The 27735-nt window shown below is 39.1% G+C and overlaps 1 protein-coding gene across 3 annotated transcripts in view; it reads left to right on the top strand.

Annotated features, from left to right (window-relative positions):
* Positions 1-27735, top strand: part of mvb12ba (multivesicular body subunit 12Ba) — a 172080-nt gene that overhangs the window by 103340 nt on the left and 41005 nt on the right. For all 3 annotated transcript variants that reach the window (XM_041194178.1, XM_041194177.1, XM_041194180.1), the window contains exons 8-9: positions 17628-17683; positions 22000-22059. In XM_041194178.1, coding sequence (XP_041050112.1) covers positions 17628-17683; positions 22000-22059 — 116 coding nt within the window. The remainder of the gene's footprint in view (positions 1-17627; positions 17684-21999; positions 22060-27735) is intronic.

The raw sequence follows: 27735 nt of genomic DNA, 5'->3' as shown, positions 1-27735 counted from the left end.
CACTACCCGTGAAAGTTTGTTTTATTTGGATTTGGAAATGGGGTCACTGTAGCTCAATGCAGTCTTTTTGTTCATAGGTACAGTTGTTGCTTGTAAATGTTGAAGTACCTTTCCATTGCATAGCACATAGATTGAAGATTTTTGTTCAGTTAAAGTGCAATTATATTTTGTGGAAATTTGTTTAAAGTGAAAAATGCACTCATATTATCAATTGCAAGAATGTTAAGCATATCAATGCACTTAGCTATTTAGTCAAATTGTTAGAAGACTGGAAGTTCTGCTTGGAATCTAGATGAGAATACTGATCGTAATAAATGCTGGCTGAATATGTAACTGGAGCCAGTTGATTGTCTGGCCTCCATGTGACCTGAAGTATTTTGGTATGGGACAAGTGGTAGGGCAGTCCTATTTCTGTTGGCATTTAAATTTTTTTTTCAAGATTAAAAACTTTGTTTTTTTTAAAATATTTTCTGCAGAAGTATTACGCATCTCTAAACTGATTTAGCTTGTCAGTAAAATAACATTAGTCAGGGCATTTATACAAGTTCGGTGGCATCAACTGAATATTAAAATCTGACTTGAGGTAAAGGTATCCCCACTCTCAATTCACGATAGCTTCTGTCAGAATGTTGTGATGTCATGTAAGAGGAGAATACACAGAACCAATTAATTTTATGGACAAAAAGTGAGTGGTATAAGTAATGCGTATGTACCTATGTATAATGTGTAGGATGTATATGTTAGTCTTGGACTTTTATATTTGCTAAACTGTTTTCCACACAACTTAAGAATTAGCCTAGATCCTTATAAACCATGTTGTGATGGTTTTAAAGCATTTTCTTGTGGGAGAATGTTCTTGGTATTTTGAAACTCTTACCCCAACCCATATACATTCAACACACTATATTGCTAAAATCAATCCGCTGTTCATTCTGGTCTGCTAATATTTATGATTGAGTAATTTTATGGTACTGTGTTTGCTACTTAACTTTATATTCCTTACTCTGTTGTGGACAATACCATTAAGGTGCTCTCCTTTTTTCAGCAAAATCGAGGACTTTTTTTTATTATTCTATCAGTACATTTAAAAATACAATAGAAAAAATGAAAACACAGTTTGGCGAGACTTGTAGAAAGAAATTTGGGCTCTTGAGAATTGGAACACTGCTGCTTGATAATTGTGCCTCTTGTTATAAGCCTGTAATTAACAAAATCGCAGAGTTAGGCTTTGTCACTTCATTTCCTTTCATCAGAATGAGTATAATAATGAACAAAGTTCCCTTGTTTCATATGCTAAGCTCTTGCTCTTAAACCCATATGAGTTCATAGGCTTCTATAATTGCTAAATTGGTTTGTTAGAGCAAGATAATAGAGAATTTCTTCTCTTTATAATTGGACACTTCTTCCCTGTAGGCTAATGTATGCACATCTCTTGCATACTCAATAAGTTGCACATTTGAAAGCCATAACTAGCTAATAACTGCTACAGTGTCATCAGAGAGTAATGGTATGCTGATTAGCATAATTAATGACAAATGGCATTGCAGAAATGGTGGATTGGTTTAGTGGATGATGAATGCGTCAATGCCTAGGTTGGAACCTGCCAAGTTGGCCTAGCTGGCTGTCAGCCCTTATGTTATTTCACTGGTAGATCTCATTAGTCACCATGTGAGATGCCAGTTTTTATTCGTTGGTGTCTTGAACACTGAGAACTTAATAATGTGAACAAATATGGCTTCCCAGTCTCTGGAATTAAATCTTACATTAGCATTTTTTTTCTGCTTCATCAATTTTTTATCCACTTTATCTCTCAAAGAATTTACTAGGATTCATCGAGCATTTAATGCAAAGAATAGTAAAACAGCAGTGTTAAAACAAGAGCATTTAACTTAGTTACTTTGAGTGCATATATAGGACAGTGAATATTTTGCTAAACACTTTTTACAAAACTACCTATTATTGTCAGTTAAAGGGGCAAGCCCTATTATTTTCCAGTAAAATTCCTTTATGATGTAAAGTTCCATGATGAAACTGGACTATAGTTCCACATAGACAATAGCCTTGGTTCAATTTTAAATATGAGATTTGCTAATGCAGTTGCAAAATGGCATTGCAGTTCAATCTGACCAGGACACAAATGTAATGCTGGTTGTTTCGTAGCTCACATCAATCACGAGGTGTACATTTTGTATGAGGTCACATCTGTTGTCGTTATAGTGATGGACCAGTGCCATGACAGCTTTTCAGAGATTACTTATCTTTAGTAAAATGAGCCTAAAATCAATATTACTCTCCCAATGCCGTTCAGGAACAATTTAAGCACAGATCACTGCAGGTTTGCTGTACCTGGGCCACAACCTTGGTGCCCAATCTTTCTGTTGGGCTGGTTTGAAATAACATGTGTACACTGAGCACATTTGGCATACTTTGCTAGGGCACTGCAAGGGAATTCCAGTTGCTGCCTGTGGCTGAAGTGTAGCAGCAACCTTAAAGGGGCAGGCCATGTGGAAGCCTCATGAGAAAGCCTGAATAACTTGAGAATTTGACAGGCACTGGGAGCAGGAGTTTCATGTGGACAGCTGCTGATGACAAATGGAAATTTTAAAAACCTATTTGTGCCTGCTGGAAACTGTGATTTGAATGTCAGTGGTCTTCACATTTATTTATAGGATGCTGTCCCCATGAATGGTTTTGTATTGCTGGGCCATGGCTTGTGATTGTAGCAGCAGATTGGACACCCTGCATTCTGACTTGGAATAAGCTAGTAAGTGGGTGGTTGAACAGTGTCAAGCAGTGGACTGGAGAAGCTGGGAAAACCAGTGTGGTTATAAAGAATGATGGCGTAGGAGGAGAGAGGTAGTAGAACGGGACAGATGTCTGGCCCGGGGAAGGTGAAGCTCTTGCCTTTTTGATGGGGCGGTAGGTTAACCCTATCTCTTGAGAAGGTCAGTCAGATTTCTTCTGATAAGATGGCTTATGAATGTTTCTCCTTGTCTGCACCTAAATAAGCCATAGCTTTATCATAGAATTGTGAGTGATGCAGTATTGACTGCAGCTCCCATCACCTAAGTGTAAAATATTGATGGAGCAAAATAATACTTTTCTTCAAAATCTACCCCTTCACGCACAAATAGATATCTTGCTTGGAAATACCAGCCTATCTGTTGAGGCAGCACCATAACAGTAACACCAGGTTTTTTGAGGCCAACATGCTAATTTACTGCGCCCAAGTTTTGGAGGAAATTTTAGTGTGGAGGTCACTGACATTTATTTGCATGAGATATCCATTGCTGCAGGTATCAAAATCCATAGAGGAAGTTGATGTACAGTGTTTTTCCTGAAGCAAAAGGGGAGCAAAGAATTAGCACTCTTCTCCCCAAGTTTCACCCATTTTTCAGGCTTCGGGGAGGAAGGCAGAGGGAAATCAGGTCTAATATTGGAATAGAACTATTATTAAATGAGTTAATTCTGACTGTTCCAGAGCAAAAAGCTGACAGCGATTTGATGTAGACTTCCAGGTTGATTTTCCCTGCAAGCAACAATTTTTTTTGTTGAAATTCGCAAAAGTTGCCTAAAGATGGTAACTAAAACCTACTTTGGGAGTTTAGCCTTTCAATGCATTGTGAGAAGGCCAACAGAAGTCTGCTGACATGCAGAGAGTATAATACACCTTTGGTAACTCTATTCCAATTTTAAGAAAGCAGCATTTTAGCTTGGTGATTATTAATTTTTTTTCCCAAAGTGATCCCACTCACTTTAGCACTATGCTGTGTGTTGCTTTATGTTCAGTGTGCCTTTTGGTCATCTTGTTGCTGTTTCTTTTCTATTGGATTGGTAAACTTCAACTGTTGCATGAATGACTAAACGGAAAGTGTCATTAGTAATATATTTGAAGTGACAGCTGGATAACTGAACAAAGAACTTGCTGTGTGGGAAATAAATATAAATTGAGTCCTGATCAGGTAAACAGGACTTATAAACAAACCCATAGAAGCTATGCATTAGGCGTGAAAAGTTCACGTGGGAATAGGATATTGATGCACTGTGTGCGCTGTAGGTTAAAACAAACTTCAGGTATCATGTGGCCGCCCCTGTTGATGTGATAACGACTAACATTATATTTGAGTGTTGGGAAGCAGAGGAATGGAAGTGGCGTGCAGACATTTCAATTATGAAAAGATAGTAATGCCTTGGAAGGAAGCATAATAATGACTCTCTGCATTTGACACACAAAATCCTATGAGACCGGTGTTGCCTACTCTCTTCACAGATGATTTGAGCAGGGGTAAAGAACACCATTCAAAGAGCAGAATTAAATGGGAATATGCATCATTGTTGGGATGGTTGTTGGGGGGGAGGGGTGGTGGGGGTGGGGGGGAATGGGGAAAAATGAAAGAGCAATGGTTTTTTAAAAACTGCAAAAACCTTGAGGTGCTGGTGACTCAAATCTGAAAATTGAGAAGACAAAAGAGGAGATTGATCTATGCGACTTGTTCTTAAACCAAGTTAGTGACTGGCTGAATTTTGAAGGTCACATTGTTGGAAAGAAAAAGTGGTAGAATAATTTTGCAAAAAGAAAGGCGAATTTTAAATCAATTAACCTATTGTAATGATCTGGAAGGGAACACTCAAATGGCATTGAGGAAAGAATTATCTGAATCGGGCAGTCATTACTCAGTTGAAAGACAGAAAAATTCTCTTTTTAAAAAATTATAGTTTTCAAATGGAGCTAGTAATTACTATTTTGCAACATCCTTGAAGAAGTCAGTGAAGTTTAATTGGAATTTTGACAAAGATCATAATTATTAATTCAGACTGATAAAATTTTGAAATAAGTCTGGAATAAAAGTGAAGTCAGCATACTATGTGGAATTGTGTATAACAGAGTTGTCCTTCACAATGAAGCAGGAAAGCTGTCTAAGTAGACTTTTGAACTTTACTGATGTACTTAGCACCAAAGCTTTTGAATTATTGACAGTAAGACCCGAAGTGGAGATAAGAAATGAAAACTTATTCCCTGCAATATTTTGTTGCTAATTCATTTACGACAGCTGTTAATTTGTGAAATAATTTTAGTGGTTGTTCTAAATGTTTCTATGTGTATTTAAGACACCAGAAAGTCTTGCTTTTCGCCATTTGAGTTCGGTCTATCTCCGATGATTGATTCTTTTGGGTGAATTGCTGACATTTGGTCCAGTATCAAAATATTTCTGTTGAAGAGTCATACAGACTCGAAACATTAACTGTGTTCCTCTCCGCAGATGCTGCCAGACCTGCTGAGTTTTGCCGGTTATTTTTATTTTTGTTTTGGATTTCCAGCATCCGCAGTTTTTTGCTTTTATCAAAATATTTCTGCCTGGAGTTGCTCTTTTGTGAAATTAAGCTTCTAGTCATTTGAGTTTTTTTGTACTTCAGGCAAGTCTTAATTGGATTGCACAGTTTTTAATACGATAGCTGCCATCAGTGAAGTGATAGTAAGATGCTCCAAAAAATATTTTTTTCTCAATCTATAACTTAACATGGTTGGTTTGGCTGCTTTTCGATATTAAATGGAAAATTGAACAGACGGTTATATGCAATTAGTGTATTATGGTACTGAACTGATATTCTTGCAAGACTTCGGAGCAGAATTGTTTTTTCAATCATTTCATTATTCAAGATAATAAGGAGAAAAATGTAAGATTCAATTTTGGAAAACATAAGATGAAACTTATGGGGGGAAAGGGGAAGTGCCATTGGGCTGAAAAAGAACCCTAACATATATCATGCACTATTCATGGCATTCTTTGACCCCACAAAGACCTTCGACTGTATGAACTGGGAGGGACTGTGGAGCGTTCTCCCCAAATTTGGCTGCCTGCAGAAATTCATCACCATCCTCCACCTGCTGCACAATGACATGCAAACTGTGATCCTTACCAATGGATCCTCACCAAACTGTGATCCTTACCAAACTGTGATCCTTACCAAACTGTGATCCTTACCAAACTGTGATCCTTACCAAACTGTGATCCTTACCAAACTGTGATCCTTACCAAACTGTGATCCTTACCAAACTGTGATCCTTACCAAACTGTGATCCTTACCAAACTGTGATCCTTACCAAACTGTGATCCTTACCAATTGAGCCACAGACTCAATACGAGTGCAAACTGGGCTCAAGCAAGGCTGTGTCATTGCACCAACGCTCTTCCATCTTCCTCGCCGCAACACTCCACTGCATCTCCAAGAAGCTCCCTGCTGGAGTGGAGCTACCCGACAGGATAAGTGGGAAACTATTCAAACTACGGCACCTCCATTCCAGAAACAAGATCACATCAACTCCTGTCATCAAACTGCAGTATGCTGATGACGCTTGCATATGCACATGCTCAGAGGCCAAACTCCAAACTATTGTCGGCATTCACTGAGGCATATGAAAGAATGGGTCTTGGGCTAAACATTCATAGGAGAAAGGTCCTCTACCAACCTGCTTCTGCTGCACAATGCTGCCCCCCAACTATCAAGATCCACGGCGAACCATTGGACAACATTGACAATTTCTCGTACCTTGGGAGTCTCCTCTCAATGAGAGCAGACATCAGTAATGGCACTCAGCATAGCCTCCAGTGTTCCAACGCAGCCTTTGGCCATCTGAGGAAAAGAGCGTTTGATGACAAAGACCTCAAACCAGGCGTGAAGCTCATGGTCTACAGGGCTGCAGTGCTACCTGCTGTCGTGTATGCGTCAGAGAGATGAACAACATACAGCAAACCCCTTAACTCCCTGGAGAAATATCGCCAGCAATGCTTCCGCAAAATCCTGCAAATTCAGTGGCAGGATCGATGCTCCGATATCAGTTTCCCCTCTCAGGCCAACATCCCCAGTATCAAGGCACTAGTTATGGTTAATCAGCTGCGCTGGGTAGGCCACATCGTCTGCACGTCTGACACATGACTCCAAAAACAAACTGTCTACTCCGAGCTTCGTCATGACAAGCGGTTACCAGGAAGGCAGAGGGAATGTTTTAGGACCGTCCTCAAAGCCTCGCTGAAAAATGCAACATACCCACTGACTTGTGGGAATCTTGTGTTCGACCACCCAAACTGGGGAAGAAGCTTCCACGAAGGTGCCAACCATTTTGAACGTCTCTGACAGACCCAGGCGGAGGGCAAGCACAAACAGCAGAAGGAGCGTACCAAAATCCACCCATCCTCCTCATCAAACACTACATGCCCCACCTGCAGCAGAGTGTGCGGATCCAGCATTGGACGTTTTAGTCACTCAGGACCCACAACCCCGGAGTGGAAGAAAGTTATCCTCAGTCCCAAGAGACTGCTTGAGAAGAAGAAGATGATGATGATTCTAATTTAATAAATGTTGTGGTTAAGAAAAATAATGATGAGGGTATTGGCACTCCGTTCTTGAAATGTAAATCAAACAGCAACTTCCAGTGATTGCACGTGAGTAGTTCGATACGAAAGTTAGGAAGTTGCTGTTTGAATTGCCCTGCCCTACCAGAAGCTTTGCTGTTTTTTTGGGGCAATCAATGCAAGGTGTGGAGTTCCTGTACTTATGTGATGGTTACCCATGAAACACACAAGGAAAAGTTTGGGTTTGTCGAGTTCAGTGTAACTAAATTTCTAATGGTATGATAATTGCTGCCAAACAACGTGGCACTGAAATTAACTTTTACAATCATGGAGCCTCATTTACTCATTTTATTTTTTTGGAGATTTTTTTAACTTTAGATTTAAACTTATTTTTTTCTTTCTGCCTCTTTTATCTATTTCTCGTAATCTCATTTGTTTTCCCTCTTTATTTTGCTTTCTATCTGTTATTTAGCATTGAATTTGAACATACTGGGAGAGAAGCACTTGTTCTGGAGTGTACTGCACAGGCAGCTGTACGCACAGTCATTTGGATTAAAGCAGACTCTCCAGCAAATACAAAAGAATCTAAGATTTTTACTGCGATCTGCAACAGGGCCTCCAACCCCATAGCATTGAATTAACTTTTCTTAGTTAGATTTCCTGGTTCAAACTTCGTGTGCCACAGTTAAAGGTTCTTCAATCTGACAAGAGCAGGAGATAACGCAGTTGCTTGCCCTGGTTAACAGATCACCTGTAGAGATTTCCTAATCACAGTAAGTCTGGTGCAAAACTCCCCAGCAAGCCTTTGAGCCAAGTTTAGGTGTACTGAATAGTGTCACCGCAAAATCTGAGCCAATCTGTTTATTTTGAACACAGTGCATGAATTCATGAGACAAGTAGTTGGTCTTTGCAATTGGGATTGGAGGCCCTGTTGCAGATCGCATTAAAAATCATAGATCCTTTTGTATTTGCTGGAGAGCCTGCTTTAATCCAAATGACTGTTCATGCAGTTGCCTGTGCAGTACACTCCAGAACAAGTGCTTCTCTCCCAGTATGTTCAAAACCAAAGGGCTATATAATCTTTCTGTTGATAAGATACAATATTATGTTCAATTTCCATTTGAAAGTTTTGAACATGAATGCTGATTTAAGTGCGTGACTAAATGGCAAAGTGAGCTGATATGTCATCCAGCAACTGCAGATTTCAGTAACCAAAATGATCCAAATTTTAAGGATGTGTATTTGGAGACATTTAAATAATCTTCAAAAAGGCAGTATTTAAACAAGTCATGCCTAGATTTGATTTACGTAGAAATTCTTTAAAACTTATTTTGCTCATGGGGACTGCACTTTTCCACTTTCAAGTGCAGGGCTGAAGTACAACATGAATTATGTTTTTCCTTTGGTGTTTTTTGAATTGATTGCATAGTATTGTGCTGGTTAGTTGTACATGATCATCTCTGTACAAAAGATACATGTCCACAGCACCATATTATTATCATAAGGAGCAGGAGTCATTAAACTAATCTGAAAATAGAAGCTTCCTATCATCAGTTCTCATACCACGGGTCACAAGCTTCAGCAACACCAAAATTTTTCCTGTCAGGATAGGGGGCAATTTTTATTCCCTCTCATTAGACAATTTGACTAATGACTAGCTTTGGCTGTGGAGCTATTCAGGGACCACGGACTTCCGTAAGGCACTTGGAACAGTGTATAAAGACGGCCTCAGTTGGAATGGCACAGATGGCAAGCCCAAACGACAAAATAAACTACAATATGTCTTGGAGCTGCTGTCAGGCCAGAGCTTATTTGTCATGTCACAGCAATCTATTGGGTTGGGGAGCAGCAGCTCCTCTCCTGGGCCTTGAAAACTTCTACACACAGCATTGTGCTCCAGGTCCAACGAGTAGCAGTGAGGAAAAAAAATAAACTGGCTCTTTGATATGGTTTTAGTTAATTAGCCCTTGTAATTTCAAGGGGCTTAATTTTTATATGCAAGGTGGCAGGATGCAGTACATAAACTAATTTCAATTTGGGACTCCTAGAGCTATTAAACAAGCAGGGTTGTTGATGCTAAGTAAACTGCCTGTTAATATATTTTTTGTGTTTAGAAGGTTCCAATCAATAAGCTCAATTGTTTTTTTTTAGATTACTGAAGTGATGCCTTTTTTAAAAAGCAGTTTAATGCGATTGCTGCTGATTGCAGTAGGATTAGTCTCAGAAGCGGTTTACTGTTATCAAAATGCAAGGATATTAATCTAAAGTCGTACTCAGGAATTTTGTATGATATTTGTGAACTAATATTCATCACCCACAAGTTTAAGTTTTGATTTTATTAAGAAAAAATATTTGTGGAAACAACTATTCCTTTGTCTTGTCCTGATTTGCAGTTCAGTTGTTGGAGGCTGGATTATCTGTTGCACTGGATGACCTGTGGTGAATTTTATGTTTCAAATATACAGCTTGCATCAGTCATACAGAGTATTAAACACTTGCATCCTTCATTTAGTTGTAATAGCGGTTTCCACTTTTTCTATACGGTTTGGCTAAAAAATATTAATAGGTGGTTTATGTGCTGAATTTCAATTTGACTGGAAACATTTCATAATGTATTCCCTCATTTTGAAGCCATTCCATCTTATAGTATCATTGTATAGTTGACTTTCAAAATTAACAATTGTGTTTTAAAAAAAAAAATGTGGTAAGCCATTATGTCACTGAACTCTTAGAGAAAAGAGCCTTTTACTTGATAAACCAATCAAGTATATGTTCATTAAAGGTAACGTAAAGGATGAGCCAGATTAGTGAGAATGCAGGTTCAAATTTTATGTCAGAAATTGTGCAGTAAGTGGCTACTTAAAACTTTGACCCTGAAATTACGCTGTAGGAAACCAGCAAACGAGTGTTTAATGCATTTGTCTGAAATAATCGTCTCTGCTGTTTTAACAGAGACATTAACCCATTTATGTTAAACTGATTACACCTCCATTAAAATAGTGCAGAGGGGAATTCCAAACTAACAGATCAAGCATTCATACATTAATATCCCAATTTAATATAAGGATCAATGTCCTTGCAATACCAGTGTCTTTATATTTAGGAAGAAGAAAAGGTCAAATTTTAAAGAGTTCAAAGCACAACATTGTTTTTACAAACAGTACTGATGATAAGCTGTTTGCAATTTTTTAATGAAATTCTGTAAATATACAGATCTACAACCCTCTATAGGCAGGAAAATCAACAGAAGTGTAACTGTATATGTGAATTTTGCCCAAAGCTCAAAAAGCTAATAGGCTCTAACTTTTGGATGATAACTCTGTATTTTGCACTTCATTGCACGAGAGACTGAGTGCAGGAATTTGTGACGCATTGCACTTGAATTCCTTCAGTAGACGTGTAGAATTTCTCTCTGTGTACAACAATGGAAGTGTTCAGTGCTGTGTGGAATTGTAACCCTCTGAGTACTGAAGAAGCAATTCATCTACACCTGGTAGCTAAACATGACAATGTTAGCATTTTTCATTTTACTGACATTACCATTAATAAAGCAATGATCCAAAAGTAGCTTTGCTGAGTCTGTTCTTTGCTTTCATCATTCATGACTATAATTTTGCACTGCATCATTTTAAATTAAATAATGGAAAACACATTGCTTTTCATTGTTTACAATGTTCAGTAATCACGTTTAAAGGAGTGCATCAGAGCTTTACACCATTTGAAATTAAGACTGGCTTGAAAAACATTAATAGCTCAGTAAGGTGTGTTTGCATTTTTCTAGCAGCATTTATATTGAGTGGTTGGATAAACAAGCTTGTCTAAATTGTTAAAAAGGCTAAAGATAACTTAAGATTGAAAAGACTATATTTAAAGAACTTGTTATGTGATTAGTAATATTGAATTCCTGTTTAGCATAATTAGGGAAAATTTCTGATTTTGAAGTTGAAAAGCTTTTTTAGTACTTAAAGTTAAAATTTTAATTTTTAAGTTCACTCAGTTCTCCTGGCTTCAATTGATTATTAGATGTCGTATACAATTAAATAAAATTTGCACAACATAGAGACTGGTAACAGGTCATTTAGCCCAACTATTCTGGACTAGTGTTTATGCCCCAGATGAGCCCCTCATACCCTATGTCACCTTACCCTATAAACGTATTCTTTAATTCCTCTTTCGCGTATTTACCTAGCTTCTCCTTAACTACGCCTATGATATTCACATCAACCATTCTGTGATAGCAACTTCCATGCTCTAACCATTTTTAAAAAATATTTATGACCCATAGTTTTGGACTTCCCCACAATTGAAACAACATCTGATATTGTGTAATGTAAGGCAGAAAAATGCACATAAGAGTTTTGAGCTGTGAATGTACTTTATGCTATTAATGGGATCTTAATGTCCGATGCCACAAGTGTGTACGCAACCAAATGAAGATTTTGTGCTGCTGTTTTTGTTTTCAAATATTTTGCGGATAAGGAAAATTATGGTAGCTAATTATGGGAGCTAATCAAAGTTCTGAATCTCCTGTTTCCAGATTTAATATTGTGTTGGTCCCATCAAGTTTCATCTTCCAAAACAGACATCCTTCCTTTCCTGGAAAAACTCAGCAGGTCTGACAGCATCTGCGGAGAGGAATACAATTGACGTTTCGAATCCGTGTGACTCTTCATCTGATGAAGAGTCATATGGACTCAAAACGTCAACTATATTCCTCTCCGCAGGTGCTGTCAGACCTGCTGAGTTTTTCCAGGTATTTTTGTTTTTGTTTCAGATTTCCAGCATCTGCAGTGTTTTGCTTTTATCCTTCCTTTCCTTCCTCCCTGCTTTCAGAACTACAGTATAAATATTGCTGGTTTAGGTAACTCTAAACAACTATTGTTCCTTTTTAGAGGGGTCATCACACCGAGTTTATACTTTGGCAAGTAATACTTACACCACACCAGAGCAGTTGCCTTGAAATTTTGGTTATGCATATAAACCTATATTCTATTCTGTATCTTCTTTAACTTATTGCAGTCAGAGTAGTGTGGATAACAGGCATTTCCCATTAATTTCTTCAATACATTGGAGTATGAGTAGGCCATAAATCTTAAGTCTTTCACTAGTTCAGTCAATTCATGGACAATCTGTACCTCGACTACCTTAACCTGCTATCTCTACGTGCCCCTTGACACCTTTTATCTAACAAAAACCTATCATTCAGTTTTGGAAATTTCAATTAAACTTGCACCCAGAGCCTTTTGGAGGAGAGAACTCTCCATTTTCACTGTCCTTTGTTTTTAAAAACAAAAGTACTCCTGATTTTACTCCTCAATGACCAACCTCTAACTTTAATGTCCTGGATTTTCTCCTCCAGTATAACTGTACCTACCACATTGAATCATTTTGTCATTCTAAATACCTTTGATGTCAACCTTCTAAACTCAATGGAATACAAGCTAACTTAAGCAACCTGTCATTGCAATTTAACCCTTTAAATCCTGGTATCATTCTGGTGAATCTGTGTTGTAACTCCCTCACTAGGGATTCTGAAACTGGAAAAGTTATCTAAGCACCTTTCCTACCATGTCATACATTTGAATACTGGAGTTAATTATATAAAAGCAGTGGGTGTAGGTGATGTTCATGTATTCTCCCAAGCTCCACCCAGCCACCTGGTGGCCCCTGAACGGATGAATGTGCCATGTGGAGATTCTTAGTCATGTACCAACCTTCTACCACTCTATGATATTTTACACTATCAGTTATGCTGCTGTCCCATAGAGAGGGCAGCCATCAGAATGGAAGATAACTTCAGATAAAAATACTGTGTTCATCTTCGTTCCTGTGCTCCTGAATTTGTTAAAATAAATAGTTTTCTTCCATAGTGCCTTTGGGAATTCTGCCGTATTCAAGTTTAAAAAAAGACTCTTAAAGATTATTAAAGATTTTCTCTCAGACTTGAACATTATACCTAATTTTTGAAAAGTTCAAGTTGCTGAATTTGTTGATCAAAACTCAATGAACTATCTCTAAATGTATGTTTTTTTTTATCAACAAAGACAGTGTTAAAATATGACAGCCTTGACATGCTGATTTCTATGTACACTCATTTCAGTGTGAGGTTACAGGATTAATAATACAGTTTCATGCTACTTGCCATTTTTAACCATGATCATTATGATAAAGGGCATATACTTAATTACAGCCCTGTTTAATTACAGCTGTGTTGAAGCTCATTTGTTTGGTAGAATGCTAATTAAAGTGGCGAGCCTGTGGCATGTCCTTATTTTCATCCTTTGTGCTAGGTGAATGAACTAACTGTAATGCACCATGTATTAGTGCTTTACTAAAATAATTACAAGTGCAAGCAGGATTCTGCTGGATAAGTCCCAATAGTTTAAAAACTTTTAGCTTATCACTACAGTCCTCTGCCCTGCTTACTGGTTCACTGGCTTTTCACATTTTTAGTTCAACATTTAATGCTATTGTTTTATATAGGATAAGGTGGGTCAAGTTAATGCACTATGTAGAAAGTAAATTCAGATAACTCTTGCATAGTATCTTTAGTGTGACCGTCTGTTGCCTGTACTTCCATTTTTGCAAAATTGGTTAAATCAGAATAGTATATTACCTAGCAATGTATTCTAATGAAATTTCAACCCTAAATTTAAGTAGATTTGGTGCTAATGATACTTTACTCAACCATACCTTATAGCAGGGGTCAGCAGCCTTTCAGAAGTGGTGAGCAGAGTCTCCATTTATTCACTCTTAATTTAGGGTTTTGTGAACGAGTAATACATTTTAACATTTTTAAGGTCTCTTTATAAAATCACCATAATCTTACCAGTTTAGTGTGTTCCTTGCTGAGTTTTCCAATGCCTAGTACGTATTTGGCTGCGCCCCCCTACCCCCCACACACTCCCCACCAGCCCCACACACATCATCCAATTGGTTCTAAAATTGCAGGGATTTGACCTACCATTTTTCAATTGAGTGCACTTTCCTGAAGGTTGCCATGGTACCTTTGGGTAGCTTTGGTTTTTTGGCGAGCTTTTTTAAAAAAAAGATTCGGAGCCACGCTGCTGCAGCATTGACCCTGGCACTGACAGACCAGCTTTAAAAAGATTGGAACTCCCCAGTTCTGATTTTCTTAAGCCAATGTGTCAGGCCTGCAGCTCTGGCTGCTCACACTGGACGGTCATCTCATGTACCACTGAAAATCATCTTAAATTCCATAGGTCGCTGACCCCTGCCTTATGGTCTACTAAGCAAAGTATTCTACACACATTGTTCTCTATTTGCATTTTTTGTAGCTGTGTTCGCTGGCTATAAACCCACTCACAACTGCGGGATGTTCCCAGTTCACCCACTTTCACATTTTGCCCTGATTACTAGCTTGTACTTAATTATTTGTCATGAGGCCTTGAAAAAAAATAGCAATTTTAAATTAAAATTATACTTTAAAAAATTTGTTCTGGGATGTGAGCATTATTGGCAAGGCCAGCATTGATTGCACATCCCTAATAGCCCTTGAGCATGTGGTGGTGGGCCACTTTCTTGAATGGAGATGGTTAGATTCACTCTTATTGGAGATGGCCATTGCCTGACACTTCTGTGGCCTGAATGTTACTTGGGCGTTTATTAGCCGAAGCCTGACTGTTGTCCATATCTTGCTGCGTGTGGACAAGGACTGCCTCAGTATATAGGAGTTGTGAATGCTACCAAACACTGTACAATAATCAGCGAACATCCAGACTACAGACCTTATGTTGGAGGGAAGGTCGTTGATGAAGCAACTGAAGATGGTTGGGCCTAGGACACCACCCTGAGAAACTGTTGCAATGTTCTGGGGCTGAGATGATTGGCTTGCAAAACCAATAACCATCCTTGCACTAGGTATGAACCCAACCATAAGGCGGGGGCTTTTCCTCTGATTCCTATTGATTTCAATTTTGCTAGAGTTCCTTGATACCACACTTGATCAAATGCTTCTTCCGTTCAGGGTTGGAACCCTATTTCTGACCCTGAACAGACAAAAATTCCATGCTTGCCTTACTACGATTTTTCAGGGCACGGAGGATCCTGTAGAACCGACTTAGTGCAGGTATCTTCAGAGGGAGTAGAGGAGAGAATCCGCGCAGAAACCTTTTATGTCACCAGATGCCATATTCTGGAAGTAGAGAGTTTAAATGTCCCAAATCTGCTTTGAAAAACTATGGAGAGAAGGTAAGGGGGTAAGGTAAGGTAAGTCAGTAAAGGGATAGGGTGGGTAAGGTAAGTGTGTAAAGGGGTAGGGTGGGCGAAGGAGTGGAGTGGCACATGGGTGGCAAGTGAGTAACGTGGCAGGAGGGTGAATGGGTAGGTGGTGCAGGGGGTGTCGGGTCAGGGAAGAGTTAGGCATTCGATGGGGGAGTCAACGGGTGCAGTGTGAGTGATTGGGTGGTTAGTTTTGTAGTTGCCCAGGTGTTAGTCTAGGTTTTAATCTGTCTAACATTTCCTGGGTAACTATCCAGCTAAGTAAGTTGGAACCATCTGATGTTTCTGACTCTAGCTCAGAGTTTGAGACTTTCTCAGAGGGTCCCAGGGAGCAGGGGAATTGTCGGTCAGAAATTCGAGCTTCCCAGCAATTACTACGGAGTCTTTGTGATGGGACTTCTGAGGTCTAGCGCATCTTCTGGGGTGCGTCTGGCCTCCAACCATCCAGAGATCAGAACATCTGGGCCGAAATGTTTATACCCTTTCAATGGGTAGATATCCTTTCTGCAAAGACTCTCGTATCTAGGTAATATGTTGGTTAGCTCTGCCTTTGTGCCTGCCCTGGTTAAATCAAGCAACCTATAAGTAATGTAAATTGGCAGTATGCATTTGTTCTAGTTAGAATTAAGTGTAAAATATTATGGATGACGACTGATCAGGCGTTTCAGTGAAGTGGTAATTTTCTATTGCACAATTTCTTATGTTTTTTAATTGAAAGAATGAAACATTTTCCATTTTGGACAAACAGTTGCCAGTCTTAACGTTAACATTTGGTAGATCGTGAAAAGAGGCATCTAAGTAAAACATTTAACATGAATTTATAAAAAGCTAAAATTACTGAACAGAACCAATTCACTATTGTGGATGAGGGGAGCCAATCGAGCAATACTTCAAGTTGGGTCTCTTGTGAGATTGAGCATGCATGCTTGCACATTAGCACAGGGTGTTATTTCTATAAATAAAAGCCTAATATCAGAATTGAGATGTGTTAGATAGTTGCAGACGTCCAGCCTTATTATTCAATATAAAATTCTGGGGCATTTAGTCATTCACGCCATAAAAATCTTTTTGGGGGAAACTCAAAAAACTCATAAATCATCAATGAAAGCTTTCATGGTAGCCATTTAAAAGTTTGGCCATTTCCCAATAACTCTCATCAAATTCCTGGCTAATGAGTGCTTGCGGGACAAGCTTCATATGCTGGTAGTCTCCTAATACATTGTTCTACAGTAACATCATTAATTTTTTGATAGGACTTGCATTACTTGAGATCTATGACTCTTGTCCAACTATCAAAGTCGTTGCAGTTTCAGTTGTTTTCCTTGTCATTTGACCTAATTAAATTGCAATTAATAAATGTTTTGACATATGTTTTCTTTTATGAAGTTTTCATGGAGAAAAGATAAAGAAAACTTAAGCAGTGTTTGAAAAAGTGATTTTTTTAAAAAGCGCTCTAGAATGTATAATTCTAATGATCAAAGTTTCTTTCTGCTTTGGAGTGACTTGACAAGTTATAAATCCCTTTATTTCTGGTGTTTCATTTTGCAATATTGCAAAAGTTGTACCAGCAGCTTTAACACTTGAATAATGCATGGGTCATGCTGCTGTATAATCCGCATCTCCAGATTTGATTGTTTCTCTGCAAGTGGCCTGTATCTGAGAACAGTTAATTGATTTGAACAATTTATTTAAAAAAAAAATTCCCTTTTTTAACACATCAAGCTAACGTGCGTAGACCTTCTTGTCTTATTTTTTAAAAATGTTTAAATCTGGTCTTATGAATAAAGACTTGAATTAGTAAAAATCTAATTGTCTTCAATATAATAAATTACCCCTTTTTAGCTGTGGTGGAAGCTGCCATTGGTTGTATATTCTGATGAATTGTCTGATAGCTCAATGCATTTAAATTAGAGATGTTTTTGCTGTGAATGAACTCCTTTCAATACAGACTATGATCTGTGCTCGGTCAATCTCTAATTCAGGATCTTAATCAAGCATCATTAAGAATTAACTACCTTTTTGTGTCTATTTCAGCAATGGATGGTGTGCCTTTCACGATTTCAGAAAAATTCTCCAGTGCAGTTGAAGCTGTAAGTGTCTATCACTGACTAAAACGCTCTCCCTCTTTCAAAGCTGAGAGACAAATTACAAACCTAAGTTTTAAGTTTCACCATTTGTTAAAAGCCACATACAAATATATGATGTAATATTTATGAATCTCAAAGTACGTTGAAGATAAACAAGAAAATATGACTTTGTTCGGTTGTTAGAGAGTGGCTTTTATGCAGTGGGGAATCCATATTGGAGCTAATGCTGCACTTTAGAGCAGGAAGTTACCATCCATTACTTTCACTGAAACACTGAATCAGTTGCAAAGGCCACAAAGCAGAAAGTTTTAGTTTTTCATAAAAATTATGTTTGACCGGTTTAACTGCCCCTTTTTCAAACATGTTTGTGACTTTGAATAGCCTAACTTGTCTGAGCGGATCAGCTTTGCCATGTGCATAAAATGGCTGCTGTCCAGTGGCTTTTTCCATACTGTTCACCAAATCTAGTTGGGAGTGTTTTGAGAATGCGCTAAATCTTAATTAAATAGCAGCTGTCTCTCTGCTGGGTGCCAGAGAGTAACAAATATTGCTTAAAAAATTAACAAAATCAACACCAAATGAAAAGTGATATTAACAGTGGGGAAGATTGAGACAACAAATTGAGTTATTAAGATAGTGGTAGCATAAGACAAATGTGTTGAGGGAGATTTCAGTTTAAATTATGGTTCAGTTTTAATTATTGTAGGATCTATAGAGATGGAAGTCATTTTAGAGATGTGCGCATTATGTTTCTTGTATTATAGTTTGTTGGATATCATTCCAAGAAATGTTATCTGGGAAACATTAAATGCCATTGTATTCTGCTAAATATTGTCCAACCTCAAATATTTTGCTTTCATAAAGTTGTCTTTAATGGTGCCTAAATGTGAGCCTGTCCTACTGATGTATGGTAAAATGAACGGATTGAAAATCACAGGTGGCATGTGCAAAGCTTTGGACAGGGAACTCAGAAAATAAAAATTTATGATAGCATATTTACTGGTTTTGAAATCTTCAAAGTGCAGATATTTTAGACCATAAAATAGTATCCTCAATTGAAGTGGTTTTCATTGAGCAATAAATTATTTTACTAACTACATAAAGGTCGCACCTTTTTTAAAAAAAAATGAGATGGTCTGGTGCCAGATGAGAAAAGCTCGTGATTGCTGTGACCTCTGCCACTGAGAGTCGAATTAGACACAGTAGAGAGAGTGTGCAGGCATTTTCTAGCACGCACAATTTCTTCACATTTCAACTTTTCTTTTATGTAATTGTAGCTTATCCGGAAATCCACTTGATTTATTTTTGCATGATTTTAATCTAATATTGTAAAAGAATATAAATTATAACTGCTATTTCTTCTTGGAGTTTGGCTTCATCACTGTATGCACTGTTTTAAATTGAGTGCACAGATAAGAATCTCAGAATTTTTGCATCACACAAGGAAGCCATTCAGCCCAAAGTCTGTACGGCTCTCCAAATGAGCAACTTGCTTAGTGCCATTCTCCTGCCTTCTCTCCATAATCCTGCACATTCTTCCTTTTCAGATAACAGCCTAATTCCCTTTTGAATGCTTCAGTTGACCTTGCCTCCACCACACACTCAGGCATTGTATTCCAGACCTCAACCCTCTCATTGTGTGAAAAAGTTTTTTCTTATATCGCTTTTGCTTCATTTGCAAATTAGCTTAAATCTGTGCCCTCTCGTTCTCAATCTATTCTTGAGTGGGAATAGTTTCTCCCTATCTATTTGTAATGGGCCAGGAAATTTATTTACAATCAATTGGAGAAAATGTATTATTGGTAAAATAGTAAGTGCTGCAACTTGTTTGAGGCGTTGAGAGAGATGGTATGTACATGGAATGATTTCATGTTTAAATGTCCATCACTTCAGCAGTATAACTGTCAATAGGAACTGAAAATATCTTAGTAATTTATTGTATTAGTCTGGAGATTCTATAGTTTACTTGTCAACCCGAGCTTAAGCACAATTAATTTAATTGCTTTGAAATACCATGATGAAAATTTGAAAATGCGCTTGGGGATCTATTGAAGTACATCACTGAAAGTACTTATGGTCCTTACCATGGGACTGCCCTCGCACAGTTCTCCAAAGGTCCACTCTTTCCCTGTTTCTTTTCCTATCTACATGCTACTTTGAGTGACAGCATGCCTAGGCACAGGCTCTACATCTGTATTTCTGTTGGCAACACCTCTCCCCACTATTTTTCTTCATGCCACAATCGGTCTCAAGTGCCTGTTTGATACAAAGTTATGGGTGAAACGGTATTTCCTCCAATTTAATATCTCAAAGACCAAAACCAATGTTTTCAGTTTCCTCATTGCTGAGTCCACCTCCGTCCCCACACCACGCCTCGCTCATTGTCCACTCAAGCTGAACCAGATATTGACCTATCTTAGCATCCTGGTCAAAATCCTGCACATCGCTCTCTCACAGCATTGTGGGTGTTCCTACAGCATGTGGACTGCAAGCGGTTCAAGAAAACAGCTCACCACCACCTTCTAAAGAACAATTAGGGATGAGTAACAAATGCTGACCTTGTGAGTGATGTGCACATCCCATGAACAAATTTAAAAATAACATATCCTAGCCATCAAGGCTATTTATTTGCACCTTGGCAACATAAGCCAATGTCCCTACTTAACAGGCACAGATAGGAAATTGGAGTTGAGACAGAAGATCATCCAAAATCATATTGAATTAGGGAGCAGACTCAAGGGGCCATGTAGCCTTATCCTGCTCCTATTTCTTGTGTTCTTATCCCACTGCTACCAAAACTCTTATCCAAACTTTTGTCAGCTGTAGGCTCAAATTTCTTTGACACCTTGTTCACTAGCCTCTGAATTTCCAACCGTCATACTCATCCAAATTTCTTCTGCCCACAACTTGCCTTTCTCTTGGCTGTACTCGCCCTTCATTCCTTTCCTTTCTGACCTCCTATCTCCCAACGCAGAGAATTTAGAATCTTAACCCTCAAGTCAAAGCCCTCCAAACCCTCATCCCAAATTTCTCTGCCATCTTCTCCAACCTCACACTTTCTCCCGTGCCTTCTAGTCCTCTGATTCCGAGCCTGTATGCAGTTCCAGCTTCCTCCATCTGTTTAAAAAGCCCCACAGCTTTGAAGTGAGCCCTTTCAGCTCTATACTCTTGCATTCCACAACTAACAGCATCCCAGATGTTACCATTGACCAGAAACTGAACTAGACTAGCCATATAAATACTGTGGCTACAAGAGCAGGTCAGAAGCTAGGAACCTGTGGCAAGTAACTCAACTCTTGACTCCCCAAAGCTGTCCACCATTTACAAGACACAAGTCAGGAGTATGATGGAATACTCTGCACTTGTCTGGATGAGAGCAGCTCAAACAAAACTCAAGAAGCTTGACACCATCAAGGTCAAAGCAGCCCGCTTGATTGGTACACCTTCCAGAAACATTCGCTCCTTCCACTACTGGCTAACAGTGGCAGCATTGTGTACCATCTACACGATGCACAGCAGAAACTCATCAAGGCTCCTTAGGCAGCACCTTACAAGCCCATGACCATTACCATTTAGAAGAATAAGGGCAACAGATACATGGGAACACCAGCACCTAGAGGTTCCATTCCAAGCCATTCACCATCCTGACTTGGAAATTATCACGGTTGCTGGGTCAAAACCTTGGGACTCCCTCCCTAATAGCACTGTGGGAACTGCAGTGGTTCAAGAAGGCAGCTCACCACTACCTTCTCAAGGGATATTAAGATTGGGAAATAAATGCTGGCTTAGCCAGTGATGCCCACATCCAGTAAATGAACAAAAAAGGAAATTTCCTCTCTATCTAACTTCTCGTTTTAAATTTTCTCAAAACCCACCCTTTTAGCATCGCTTCTGTTTAATTCTCCAACTCGTGCAAGTGTTTGGGGCCCTTTTTCTCTGTGAAGCATTTTGGGATGCTTTTGTATATCTAGAGTGCTAAACAAACGCAAATCATGATGGTATTGAGCAGGACACTGCACTCAAGTAGAAAAGCATCTCATCTAATTTATTTGTAAAGTAAAATTTTAAATTAGTGTTTAAAATAAGGAAGACATTTTGAAAACAAAATACTGTATGAGAAATGTATTGAATGAAAGAATCTTAAGATATGCATCCATACATAAAGTGATTTGTTGTAATCATAGGTTTTAATCTGTCAAAAAACCTTTGATAGTGGTGGTTTATTAAAATTAATGTTAGCTATAATTTTGTGCTCTTGGGAGTTACCTTGGATTTGATTTTGTTAACACCTCAGTTTTGATTTTTGAATTTGATTTCAGGTGCAACCAGTTGATTTAATGGGCATAACAATCAAATCGTTGGCCGAAATAGAAAGAGAAGTAAGTATTTATTTGTAAATCACTTGAAAGGATAATTAACAGTCGCGTATAATGGAATAAGACATTAACCAGGAGGGAGTAAACCACTTGGTTAAGGTGGTCACCCAATCTGATGTATGTGGATCTGCTTCCAAATCACCTCCCTCTTATTCCAATTGTCAGTCACACTCTTGACTGTTGTCCCTTCACACATTTCCCTATTTAGTATTTTTGTCCTTTTAATGTGAGAAATTTTGTGGGCTAGTGCCTTTTCCAGAGCATCTGCAATGTAAAAATAACCAGCATCATGTTTTAGCTGATGAGCACTTTGTTTTTGGATTCCTGTTATCAGTTTGCAGAGCCTCTTACCTTTGGGTCATGGGGCTTTCACTGTTACTATTATGTATAACATTTGTTGTTGTTTTCTGATGTGTGAAACCTGCTGCAAACTGAGTGAAAGATTTGATTGTGACAACTTTTTCACCAGAAGACACTCTTACTGATGCATGTCAAACATCATTTCCAAACACAAACTGACCTTGAGCTCTAGATATTCCAAAAAGCATATTTTCAATTCCAGGTCAGGAAAAAAATTGAGCTTTAAGTAGAGATCCAGGTTACACTGGCCAAGCAGTGTTTTGTCTTGAGGAAAGATAATTAGGCATTGAAACTTGTGCAGCCTCTTTGAGCTCAGACAAAGATCTGCTTTGCAGATACCTTGGTGCATTCGACCACAAAATTGAAAACTTGTTCAGAAATATTGACATTCTTAACAGATGTACAGGTCAGATCATCTGACACCATATCTCCAGAGCTGTGAGCCTAAAGCAGATTGTTGTACATGAAGCACACCATGGTTCATTTTAAAGCTGTGACGAATGCAGCGGAATTCATTCCAAAGCATCAAATGTCCATAAAATTAGATTTTAAAAACTGAATATGATACACCATTTGGAACAAACAGCTGCTGGAATTTTCTTACAAAAGCATACACAGTCGATTTGAATCCCATTGATCTCCAGGGACATGAGCTTCTTTTCTGCCTTCCTTTATTATAATCTGGCGTGGCTCAATGGTAACTTTCTTGCCTCAGACTCAAAGTTGCATGTTCACACGCTAACCCAGAGATTTGAGCACGTAATCTGTGTTGATACTTCATTGCATTACTGAGGGATTTCGGCACTGTTGGAGGTCCTGGCTTTCTGATGAGACATTAATTTGAAGTTGCAACTGCCCTCTCAAATGTACGTAAAAATTTTGTTGACACAAACTGAAGAGCAGGGACCCTCTCCCAATGTTTTGGCCAATGCCTGTGACTCAGTTGGCATCAAAAAGAAGATAATCTGGTCATCTATCTCAACATTGTTTGTCAAACTTTGCAGTGTGTTAATTGGTTGCCATGTTACCCTACGTTACAACAATGATTACCATGCAAGAATACTTCATTGCCTTTGAGATGTTTTGGGGTGTCCTAAAGTCATGAAAAGCCCCAGATAAATGCAAGTTCTTTCTCTATTAATGAAGAAAGTTAGGTTTCTGGAACTTCCAGCTCGACGATGATTAATTCTCTTGGGTCTCCATAGACAAAATTCCGGAAACAGATTTTTAAATTGATAGCTCCTGAAGAGACCAAGCTAACAAAGCAGTGTTCTGTTTCTTTCCTTTAGTAAAAGGAAGCAGGTCACTGAATATCTACTGTCTTTGCAGTGATATTCAGCATGTCGTGAATGTTTTGATGGTTAATGTTTTACCATTTCTTTTAAAACCAGGATTGGGAAGATGGGTGGGGGAGAGCACTTTGAACAGAAAGTATTCAATCTTGGCTGTCTCATTACATTAAATGAGATGGCTAGACCTGCAAAGTTTAGTGTTGGAAATCCACAAATAAAGCCCAGGCTTCATACCTACCATTCAAGCATGTATATCATGTATGGTTGAGTTGAGATTTTGACTGTGCCAGTAGCTGGAATATCCCAGAATAGTGTGAACATTTCTGCCCCTGCAGAAGCAAACCAGGATACTTTTGGGTGCGGTAAGTGTTGGAGAAAAGGGTCGTGTATTTCGATCTGTTAATGTGATGTTAATGCCAGTTGTGAAGGAGTGGATGAGTGGACAATACGTTGCTTTTCCAAGATAAAGAGGACAAGACTATGGGACTGCAGTAAAATAGTAATGTGTGTGTTGATTTTATATGGGGAAGGGTAAATGAATTAAAAGTTAGCAAAATGAGTCTGCAATCATTTCTATTAATAGACATTTTAAAATCAAATTCATGTATGTTGCATTGAAATGGCTTCTAAGGAGACTGAGAAGAAAATAAATAAAGCTGAAGGCATTAGACCTTAATGGTAGATGATTTTAAGTTGAAAAATGCCAGTTTCTTCAAGTAAAACTGAATGCCTATTGTTGCAACTATCTGAAAGAAGCTCCAACTCCCCTGGTGTACAATGCTATTACGTCTTAATTATGAATGTCATTCATGATTGACAGGTAACTCTGTAAACAATTCAGCCTTCAACATAGTCACATTTATTGAATGAACCAAAATCTACCTCCCAGTGTATACAGGACGTTAATGCAATATCTGCAGAATCACACCTGACATTGCTTCGCCTTAGAACAATTCTGTGGAATTGCATTTTAACAGAAGTGCACTATCTGCTGTCAGGTATTGCTGATTTAGGTCTTGCTTAGTTCAGTGTTGGCACTATTACATCAGATCCATTCCAGAGACTTTAACCTATAATCTGGCCAAGTCTACAGTGCAGAACTGAGCGAGTGCTGCACTGTTGGTAGGTGTTATCTTTCAAATGCGAGGTTAAATTGAGGTTCAGTCTGCCTTACAGGTAGACATAAAAGATCTTGTGACACAATTCAGATGGGTGCTGTGATTTGCGTCTATCACCCAACCAACACCACTAAACGGAATGGCCCATAACTTCTGCACTCTCCAGCGTCGGAATTGGGGGTACCCCAAAGATGCGCTGGGGAATCCCTCTGGGAAGTTCCCAGGTAAGGGTTTGCACGGCAGTTGCCCTGAGGTGCACACTTCCTCTGGACAATTGTGCTGCGCTGGGAACCATCCGAAAGTGTGGCTTAAATCGTAAACTTTGGATGGTTCTGGCAGGGTTATACCAATAGTTATTCAGAAAAAGTTAAAAGAATTAAAACCTCTTCTAACTTCTGAGTAACTATTGTAAAGACCCAGATAAGTCCCATGGGACTCCCCCACACCCCCAACCCTCCATTCCCTCCCCCCAACGCCTCGAACTCCAACACCTCAGGCTTCCAACTCGCACCCGCCTCCACTGGACCTCGGACCTCCCTCACAACCCACCCCACCCCCACTCCCCAGATCTCCAACTGACCCCTGCCCCCAAAATCTGACCCTCACCTCCACCGACCTTGGAACTACCCCCAGACCTTGGACTGACTGTCTCTCTGTCTGTCTCTGTCACTGTCTCTCTCTCCCCACCCACTCCCTCCGGACCTCAGACCTCCGCCCCCAATCTCGGACCCCACCCCTGCTGATGTTGGACCCCCCCCTACCTGACCCACCTCTGATTTCAGACCCCCCCACCCCTGGCCTCGAAGCCCTATCCCTCTCACCCTGACACCTTGACTCCAGACACCCACCCTACCTCGGATCCGTCCCCAGACACCCATCACTGACTTTCGACTAGCAACCCCACCACCCCTGGACACCCCCAAATCCTATGCATTTACCATAGACACTTGCCCCTCCCCTGGCCTGTCAATTTTCCTGGCCCTTTAAACAACTGCTTTACAGCAGCAAGCGCTGTTTTAAAAAAAAAGGGGGGTGTGTGGCCTCCTTGAATATGCTGGAGCTTGACTTCACTGGGCTCTGCGAGGAGCCTTTTGATGCAGCCTCCAAGCATCTCCAGCGAACAGAAGTGGCAATATAATTTTCAAGACCAGGTGAGTAGCTATTTACTACTTCTAATTTCTGCCGGCCAGCACTTTCCGACGCTAGTCGGAAGTCACGGCCCGATATTTGGCCTTTCATCTTGTGGCTATTTGTGAAAGCTTTATGTAAATTGGCTGTCACATTTGCCTACATTCAGTAGTCATTACCCTTCAAAAGTGCTTCATTGGCTGTGAAGAACTTGGGGCATGCTGAAGTTATGAAAGGCACTATTTAAATGCAATTTCTTTCTTTTCTCCTTTCTGCTTAGCTATCTTGGCACTTTAATCTGCATTTTGCATCAGGAAAAGGTAGAATTCAACAAAGGGTATTATACAAAATGAGGCCTCTTCCATAACGTACTTGAAATTTAGGAACTGGTTATGATTCATAGCCACCTCTCTGTATGTGTTTCATGCAGAAAGGAAAACAAACTTCTTTGGAAGTCGAATTCCTTCATGGTTTGGGATGTTGGCTTCTGAAATCTAACTCTGATTATACATTGTATTATCACCTTTCTCTGTACATCTTCAGTGAGGAGAAGGCATAAGAAGCACATGTGTCGTGCCCCAGGCAGGATGCTGCTGCTCGCAGTTCTGGTTTCCAGTGGGAGGATATATATTTCTATGGTAGAACAGGGAAAGAATATTTTCTTAAGAATGTTTTAGAAGCCTGTGGTGGATTGTCACAAGACTTTGTTGCACTTGGCTTTTATAATGTCTTTGATTTACCTTTGATCATAAAACTACCTGTCATTCAGTCTGTTAACATAGATTAGTAGAAAATAGATGTGAGAATAGATAGATTGGTTTCTTAAACAATTACTGTTCTATCATCTTTTAAACAATTGATCCTTCTTTTTAGTGCGATCTCTGATGTACCACAAATATTTCAGTGGCTCCTGGTGTTCCTATTCCGTCTAAGGCCTTCCCTCAAAGTTTGATAATCCTAGTCTTATGATTTTAGAACCATTCATTTTAAACTCTGGCTCTCGATAAAATTGACAGGAGCAGGTTACCAGAGATCCTCAGAGAATTGACCCCCATTGAAGTAGAATTTACACAAATTGGCGTCAGAAGCACCTTCTGTGTCCGTCCACATTTGCTAGATTTAAGTCTTCCCCTGGAAGGTTTTGGTTGATCTGTATATTTGAGTAGGGATTGTCAAACATTTGAAGGATGTTTTGCTTCCCCAACCTTCAGTAAAAGGAAAAAGAGCAAATCATTTGTAAACATAGCATAGCTTCAGAGACCGTACTACTAGAGTTCTTAATGTTTGGTTGAAGTGAATTACGTAATAAAACAAGATGGTGCATATTGTTGATTGATTGGAGAATGAGCAATGGTATATCACTTCAGAGGTTGAATGAGTCAGAGCAAAACAGTAACTTTTTTTTACAATAAAAACCCTGAAATCCCAGAACATTTTATACTTGTTGTTGTGGTCCAAAATTTGTTTTTTTTTTCTTTAGCCATCAATGTTGTATTTTAAAATTCAGCGTGTATCTCATGACTGAAGAGTAGACCTAAGCTGCCAGCTTTGGTATCTTCTGTAACCATAATTACTGGTGGAAAGAGGGACTGAATCAGTGGAATTCTGAACTCTTCAACAGATGCCTTTCTGTGAATTAAGCTTTGCAAGCAGTGGTGGATAGTGTTCACTAAAAGGCACCTGATCATAACTTTATCATTGTCTCTGGATTCTTTTTCCAAATTTGGTTGAGAGTATTTTGTTTCCATTGGAGAGTCTCCAATAAGAAAGATAACATCCAT

The sequence above is a fragment of the Carcharodon carcharias genome, chromosome 8 (genome assembly GCF_017639515.1).
Source record: "Carcharodon carcharias isolate sCarCar2 chromosome 8, sCarCar2.pri, whole genome shotgun sequence".
Lineage (NCBI taxonomy): Eukaryota > Metazoa > Chordata > Chondrichthyes > Lamniformes > Lamnidae > Carcharodon > Carcharodon carcharias.
The sequence above is the reverse complement of the archived record's forward strand: the minus strand, read 5'-3'. Positions and strand labels throughout refer to the sequence as shown.